Source organism: Anomaloglossus baeobatrachus, chromosome 5 (assembly GCF_048569485.1).
Source record: "Anomaloglossus baeobatrachus isolate aAnoBae1 chromosome 5, aAnoBae1.hap1, whole genome shotgun sequence".
Lineage (NCBI taxonomy): Eukaryota > Metazoa > Chordata > Amphibia > Anura > Aromobatidae > Anomaloglossus > Anomaloglossus baeobatrachus.
In genome coordinates, this window is record NC_134357.1 from 587516759 (window position 1) to 587525608 (window position 8850).

The 8850-nt window shown below is 41.4% G+C and overlaps 1 protein-coding gene across 1 annotated transcript in view; it reads left to right on the forward strand.

Moving 5' to 3' along the window:
• Window positions 1-7877, forward strand: part of LOC142313161 (uncharacterized) — a 44703-nt gene extending 36826 nt beyond the window's left edge. Inside the window, exons 8-12 of the mRNA XM_075352150.1 lie at window positions 1623-1844; window positions 1926-2049; window positions 2133-2335; window positions 2533-2623; window positions 5648-7877. Coding sequence (XP_075208265.1) covers window positions 1623-1844; window positions 1926-2049; window positions 2133-2335; window positions 2533-2623; window positions 5648-6459 — 1452 coding nt within the window. The 3' untranslated portion in view covers window positions 6460-7877. The remainder of the gene's footprint in view (window positions 1-1622; window positions 1845-1925; window positions 2050-2132; window positions 2336-2532; window positions 2624-5647) is intronic.
• The last annotated feature ends 973 nt before the right edge of the window (window positions 7878-8850 follow it).

Here is an 8850-nt window from a genome sequence, read left to right on the forward strand (position 1 = left end):
TTTTCAGGTTTTTCCGCTCGTTGATCGTCGCTCCTTGGTGTCACACGCTGCGATGTCGCTAATGTCGCCGGATATGCGTCACTAACGACGTGACCCAGACAATATATCGTTAGCGATGTCGCAGCGTGTAAAGCCCCCTTTAGTGTCTGTAGGAGCAGAACGCTTAATGGTTTTTAGGGGATCAAATACTTAGTTCTCTCTGCAAAATTCAAATAAATTTATATAACAATATATACAACATATACGATGTGATTTTCTGGATTTTATTTTGGATATTCTATCTCTTTGTTAAAACTAACCTACCCTTAAAATTATAGATTGTTCATGTCATTGTCAGTGGGCAAACTTAAGGCCACTTTACACGTGGCGATTTATCATGCGATCGCACCCGCCCCTATCGTTTGTGCGTCACGGGCAATTAGTTGCCCGTGTCGCACAAAGTCGGTCACCCCTGTCACACATACTTACCTCCCAAACGACCTCGCTGTGGGCGGCGAACATCCTCTTCCTGAAGGGGGAGGGACGTGCGACGTCACACAGCGGCCGCCCAATAGAAGCGGAGGGGCGGAGATGAGCGGATGTAACATCCCGCCCACCTCCTTCCTTCAGCATTGCCGGCCGGGACGCAGGTAAGCTTTGTTCATCGTTCCCGGGGTGTCACACGGAGCGGTGTGTGCTGCCTTGGGAACAATGACCAACCGACTCGCAGAAGGACGTTCGATTTTTAGAAAATGAGCAACATGTCAACGAGCAACGATAAAGGTGAGTATTTTTGCTCGATCACAGTCGCTCGTAGCTGTCACATAGTACGATATGTCAAACGATGCCGGATGTGCGTCAATAACGACGTGACCCCGACGACATATCGTTAAATATATCGTAGCGTGTAACGGGCCCTTTACATAAAAATAAACAGATTGAAAAAAATAAGAGTTCATTGTATATTAATCAGTTACACAAAAGAAAAAAGTAACATGATGGCTTCTATGTGATTCTCGAAGATAATATTCCATTTCTTTACTAAATCAGTAAAGTTTGTTTCTTCTTTCATTTATACTTGATTGGATCCTAAATTGTCTAGGCCATAGTGTCTCACGCTGCACCTTTGACACGTGTTGCTTCAGTGATGACCCTCGAGTGAAGTGAGACCCCCTATGTGTCATGTGATGCAGTATTTATATATTTTAGTTGCAGCTGGTGTTGTCCATCTTAGGAAATCCTGTCCCTCGCATGGTGCAATGCTTAACCAAAATTACACACTGATATACTCTTCAGCAAAAAATATATATACCTATATGTATTGTGAATTATTTAATAAGTGTGGACTTTTTACACACAACTCTAGTAATTGTATGTTATGTTATATGTGTTAACATCCGCTCATCTCCCCATTCAGAGCCCTACAATATCGGATCCTCTTAGTGAAAATCTTCTGTATAATTGCTCTGATTGACCCATCAAGGATGGATAGTGAAAAGGAACAGATTATGGAGAGGATATTCCACCTCACCCTAGAGATCCTCTTCCGGCTTACTGGAGAGGTGAGAGATTCTGATGACGCCACATTACACCATTCTTATCTATGGGAATAACAGATGGACAGAACTGGAGAGGTGAGGACTCTGGAAATGTCTGGAGTGAGATTTATTACTGTGTCTCTCCATAACCAGGATTACACAGTAGTGAAGAAGACCTCTAGTGAGCGCTGTCAGGCCCATGTGTCTGAGGGATGGAGAAGACCCCTGAGCCCAATCACGGGGCCTCACCCCCCGATACATGAGGACATCAATGACCAGAAGATCCTAGAAGTCACCTACAAGATGATTGAGCTGCTGACTGGAGAGGTGACACTGCTGGGAATGCTGGGACATTATACAGTAACGCTATGAAGGGATCGGGGGTGACGGTATCATTGTATGTGTCAGGTTCCTATAAGGTGTCAGGACGTCACCGTCTATTTCTCCATGGAGGAGTGGGAGTATTTAGAAGGACACAAAGATCTGTACAAGGACGTCATGATGGAGGATCCCCAGCCCCTCACATCACCAGGTAATAGACAGGACTAAATACACACGGCCTATAATTATCTGTATGTAAGGAATGAATTCAGTCCCTGTATGTGTCTCCTCCAGGTCTATCCAGTAAGAGGACAACACCAGAGACATGTCCCCGTCCTCTTCTCCCACAGGACTGTAAACAAGAAGATCCCGATGTTCCTCAGGATGGGTCTCCTCCAGCTCTATCCAGTAAGAGGACAACACCAGAGAGATGTCCCCGTCCTCTTCTCCCACAGGACTGTAAGCAAGAAGCTCCCGATGTTCCTCAGGATCATCAGGTAGATGGAGAGAAGATGCCATGAAATCTCCCTATGATGTGTAGACGGCTGTGAAGGTCTTGTGCTCGGTCTTGTTTTATCCTCCAGTATTATATGTGTTATACTTGTGTAATGAGAGCGGTGGAGATGGCAGGATTAGAGCTGATCATAGATGTAACTTCTCCATCTGTCTGTGACTTTTACAATATTTGTTTCAGGGGGAAGATCTGACCTATATTAATACTACAGGGACATATGTGAGGGGTGATGAGTGGTGTAAAGAGGAGACTCCTACAGATGACCGCCCAGGTGAGTAGTAAATTTAAAAAAAAGAGAAGTCACAGATAAATAAAATCTGATAAATATATATATATGGGTGTGTGTGTGTGTGTGTGTGTGTGTATATATATAATATATTACAGCCCTAAAGCTGGCTGACACCCCCCAAAAACTAAAACGCTAAACGATCAAAGAATAAAACAAGATTTGGGCGGGAGGGTGGCCGCTCTTCAGCACAGTCGCGTCAGACTGCAACAGTTCTTATATCAGAGTTAGCTGCTTCTCCGTCCTCAGAGGCCAAGTAAGAAACATTTTCATTGAAGTGGACGGCTGTGTATATGGCCATCCAAATTTTCCCAGTAAATTTTTGTGTTATGACCCACTCAGCCCTTCCATCTAATTAAAAAACAAAACGCTAATTAGACAATTGATAGGAACCATTTTAACCCCTTCACGGCTGGCACTGATGGTGGATAAAGTTACCCTTTTAGATGCCTCTGTCAACAGTAAGATAGTTTATAGACTTTTTTTTCAACAGGGGATTGACCCCATTGTTCCCTCTTGACTAGATGACAGAGTGGCCATAGTTCCTGTGGCAACCAGAGGCCAAACATTGTCCCCAAAGCCTACTAAGTACCGTGAACTCTTAGGCCCTACCTAAAACAGGGTCTAACTGGCTGTGAGCCAGCGTAACACTGTCAGGTCTAATGAACTCCAATGCATAAGTATTAATATGTATTGGACCAGCCATCAGTCTATTCACTGTTCAAGTCCCATACTGCAACTACAGGTGCGTCTCAATAAATTAGAAAATCATCAAAAAGGTAATTTATTTCAGTAATTTAATAAAAAAAGGGAATCGCATATATTATATAGAGTCATTACACACAGAGGGATCTATTCCTATATATTATATAGAGTCCTTACACACAGAGGGATCTATTCCTATATATTATAGAGTCATTACACACAGAGGAAGCTATTCCTATATATTATATAGTCATTGCACACAGAGGGATCTATTCCTATATATTATAGTCAGTATACACAGAGGGATCTATTCCTATATATTATATAGAGTCCTTACACACAGAGGGATCTATTCCTATGTATTATATAGAGTCATTACACACAGAGGGATCCATTCCTATATATTATAGTCATTACACACAGAGGGATCTATTCCTATATATTATATAGAGTCATTACACACAGAGGGATCTATTCCTATATATTATATAGAGTAATTGCACACAGAGGGATCTATTCCTATATATTATATAGAGTCATTACACACAGAGGGATCTATTCCAATATATTATATAGAGTCATTACACACAGAGGGATCTATTCCTATATATTATATAGAGTCATTACACACAGAGGGATCTATTCCTATATATTATATAGTCATTACACACAGAGGGATCTATTCCGATATATAGTCATTACACACAGAGGGATCTATTCCTATGTATTATATAGAGTCATTACACACAGAGGGATCCATTCCTATATATTATAGTCATTACACACAGAGGGATCTATTCCTATATATTATATAGAGCTGATTTGTAACAGTTGGCCTACTGAAAAGTCTGTACAGTAAATGCCTCAATACTTGGTCTGGGCTCTTTTGCATGAAATACTGCGGCAATGCGGCATGGAGGCGATCAGCCTGTGGCACTGCTGAGGTGTTATGGAAGCCCAGGTTGCTGTGATAGCAGCCTTCAACTCATCTGCATTGTTGGCTCTGATGTCTCTCATTTTCCTCTTAACAATACCTCATAGATTCTTTATGGGGTTTAGGTCAGGTGAGTTTGCTGGCCCATCAAGCACAATGATAAAGTGATTATTAAACCAGGTGTTGGTACTTTTGGCAGTGTGGACAGGTGCCAAGTCCTGCTGGAAAATGAAATTTCCATCTCCAAAAAGCTGTTGGCAAAGGGAAGCATGAAGTGCTGTAAAATGTCTTGGTAGACGGCTGCGCTGACTTTGATAAAACACAGTGGAGCTGCACCAGCAGATGACATGGCTCCCAAACCATCACTGATTGTGGAGACCTCAGCAGCTTGGATTGTGGCCTCTCCACTCTTCCTCCAGACTCTGGGACCGCGATTTCCAAATGAAATGCAAAATTTTCTTTCATCTGGAAACAACACCTTGGACCACTGAGCAGCAGTCCAGATCTTCTTCTCCTTGGCCCAGGTAAGATGCTTGTGGCGCTGTCTATTGGTCATGAGTGGCTTGACAGAAGGAATGTGACACTTGTAGCCCATGTCCTGGATACGTCTGTGTGTGGTGGCTCTTGAAGCACTGACTCCAGCAGCGTCCACTCCTTGTAAACCTCCCCCAGATTTTTGAATGGCCTTTTCTTAACAATCCTATCAAGGCTGCGGTTATCCCGGTTGCTTGTGCACCTTTTTCTACCACACTTTTTCCTTCTACTAAACTTACCATTAATGTGCTTAAATACAGCACTCTGTGAACAGCCAGTTTCTTTAGTAATGACCTTTTGTGGCTTACCCTCCTTGTGGAGTGTGTCAATGACTGCCTTTTGGACATCTGTCAAGTCAGCAGTCTTGCCCACGATTGTGTAGTCTACTGAACCAGAGTAAGGGACCATTTTGAACGCTTAGGAAGCCTTTGCAGGTGTTTTGTGGTAAGTATTCTAATTTTCTGAGATAATGACATTTGGGTTTCATTGGCTGTAAGCCATAATCATTAACAGAAATAAACACTTGAAATAAATCACTGTGTAATGACTCTATATAATATATATAGGAATAGATCCCTTTGTATATAATGACCCTATATAATATATAGGAACAGATCCCTCTGTGTGTAATGACTCTATATAATATACAGGAACAGATCCCTCTGTGTGTAATGACTCTATATAATATATGTGTTTCCCTTTTTGTATTTAATTACTGAAATTAACTTTTTGATGATATTCTAATTTATTGAGATGCACCTGTAAATAGTCAATATACATTTTTGTACATCGTGATTCTATTCAAAAATGATAAAAATCGTTTTTATTCTTGGCAGATAACCAACCCATGAGCTCAGAGGAATATTGGATGTCTTTGAATTGTAGAGGATATGGATGTGATATCCCACAGGATGCCATAGTTCCAAATCTAGCCCATCACAGCAAACATCTATCATCTGATCCTTTAGAACAGGTCCAATCTTCTAACTCCTCACAGAATGCTGAGAAAAATACTTATCACAGAATAAGTGTCATAAATCAAAGTCCTTCTACTGAGGAGAAGCCATTTTCATGTTCAGAATGTGGAAAATGTTTTGAATGGAAATCAAGACTTATTTCTCATCTGAAACAACACACAGGGGAGAAGCCATTTTTTTGTGACGATTGTGGGAAATGTTTTAGAGAGAAATCAGATCTTTTTACACATCAGAGAATCCACACAGGGGCGGAGCCGTATTCAAGTTCAGACTGTGGGACACTTTTTACTGAACAATCGTCTCTTGTTACACATCAAAATATTCATACTGGAGCAAAACCATATTCATGTTCAGAATGTGGGAAATCTTATAAAAGTAAATCAAATCTGGTTAGACATCAGTGGGTTCACACAGGGGTGAAGCCATATTCCTGTTCATTATGTGGGGCTTTTTTTGTTGATAAATCATATCTCGTTATACATCAAATTATACACAGTGGAGCAAAGCCATTTTCATGTCCAGAATGTGGAAAATGTTTTAACCGGAAATCAAATCTTGCCAAACATAAGAAAATTCACTCAGGAGTGAAGCCATTCTCTTGTGAAGAATGTGGGAAATGTTTTAGCCATAATTCATATCTTGCTAGACATCGAAGCACTCACAAGCGGTGAAACCACTTTCATGCCTCGAATGTAAGAAATATTTTTCCACAGAATCAAGTCTTTCAAATGGGAATCAACCTAATAACACACTGAGCTGTTAGGTAATGTGAGAACCGTTTGTAATTTATAGTATAGAGAAAGAAAAATATTTTTTCAATTAGCAGGAGCAAAACAGTAACAATGCAGTAACATTACATTAATCTGCATAATTAATCATATGCCAAATAGTTGCAAGTCAAATTTATTGTATGTATTAGCCAAAGTGATTGTCTATAAAATGAAGGTAGTTTCACTCTCAAAGCTGTTGAAGATGGAGTGATATTGGGCCTGAAAGTCAAAAGTTCAAAACATTGTTACCCTTTTGCTCATCATTGCATGCCTTTCAAAGGGTTCTTTGTATTGCTCATCAGTTCACAGAATATTTTATCAAAGATATCTGGGGTCATATAAACTAATGTTTCTCAAGTCCAGTTCTCAAAGACCCTCCCAGATTTCATAATTTGACCATATTCTATAGAGACCCCGTGGCAGTTATTGAAGTCTTGCCAATAATTCCATCACCTATGCAGTTCTTAGAAAATCCTGTTGATAATCACTGATCTAGTCGACAAATGAGTCAAGGTTTAGACCCTTTTTTCATTAAAATTTGAGACTATAATTCTGCTTTGAAATGTCGCAAACTTTAGGCACAAATTGAAGCCTCTTCCACATTTTACGATGCTAGGGTATTTTCTCACCAGTTTCTCCCAGCTCTGCGAAAATGGGAGAACAGGATGACAGCACAATGCCACAACTCGTCTATTTCTGACCAAGTGCATGGCGGCTCCTGCCGCTCGTCAGCCGTTCCAGACTTATGAAGAAGCGTTCACCTCTCAGGAGAATGTGACCCCCATCATACCCCCTCCATCAAGGCTGGCGAGAAAATCGGTGGTCTAGATGGTCAGCATTGGGTTGCACCTTGCAATTCTCTCCTCATGAATGCAAATTTTAGCCAGAATCTTTCTAATTATAGCCTTAACTGAAGCAAACGAGGCCTTCACGTGTTCATCTGTTTTATTTTTTTTTCTTATGTCTTAGATAAGTCATCAATATGCTTTTGGGGAAATGTTGTCAAGTTTGCCACTCTTGAATTTCTTTTCCAGTTTTTGTGGATATAGCCTCTCCCTGTGATTTGACGGGAGATGTATTAAACATAAGCATCAATTCTCTGATAAGATTATATTTTCTACTTTATATAGCACGTACTATGATGCAATTTTGTTGATCATTAAAAATCTACCTATGTTAAATCAAGATGATATTCTGCCTGTAGAAGCACTACGTTGGGGAACATCCTTACACCTAGTATTTTCTTGACGGACAATATCAGTCCTTCGTCATCGTTTTCATTTAAAGGTTCTTTTAAGTCTGTTATGTCCAAATGTAGTTTATGCAAATATATGTTTAAAAAAACTTTTTCTACAATGTGTTGTCCTTTGTAATATATTGGGTATACGACTCGTAAGTTAAAAAAACAGAATTGCCGAATGCCAGGAGAATTTTGTATTCATTGATCAATGAGGCCAAAGACATCTGTTCTCGTTGAAGAATTAATTCTCATATATGAGGAGACAGATCAAAAGCACCTTCCAGGATTAATAGGCAAGAGTGTCTGTTTTTGTATAATTACATCTGTCTTAAGGTACCGTCACACTAAGCAACATCGCTGCTAAGGCACAACTTGCTAGCGATGTTGCTTAGTGTGACATCCAGCAACAACCTGGCCCCTGCTGTGAGGTCGCTGGTTGTTGCTGAATGTCCTGGGCCATTTTTTTAGTTGTTGCTCTCCCGCTGTGAAGCACACATAGCTGTGTGTGACAGCGACAGAGCAACAACAAAATGTGCAGGCAGCAGGAGCCGGCTTCTGCGGACTCTGGTAACCACGGTAAACAGCGGGTAACCAAGAAGCCCTTACCTTGGTTACCCGATATTTACCTTCGTTACCAGCGTCCGCCGCTCTCAGCTGTCAGTGCCGGCTCCCTACTCTCTACACACAGCCAGACTACACATCGGGTAATTAACTCGATGTGTACTGTGGCTAGGAATGCAGGGAGGAGGAGCCGGCACTGACAGCTGAGAGCGGCGGACGCTGGTAACTAAGGTAAACATCGGGTAACCAAGGTAAGGGCTTCTTGGTTACCCGCTGTTTACCGTGGTTACCAGCGTCCGCAGAAGCCGGCTCCTGCTGCCTGCACACGTAGCAGAGTACACATCGGGTAATTAATCCGATGTGTACTGTGGCTAGGTGTGCAGGGATCCAGCGCTAAGCGGTGTGCGCTGGTAACCAAGGTAAATATCGGGTTGGTTACCCGATATTTACCTTAGTTACCAATGCGCAGCATGCTTCCACGTGTAGCGACG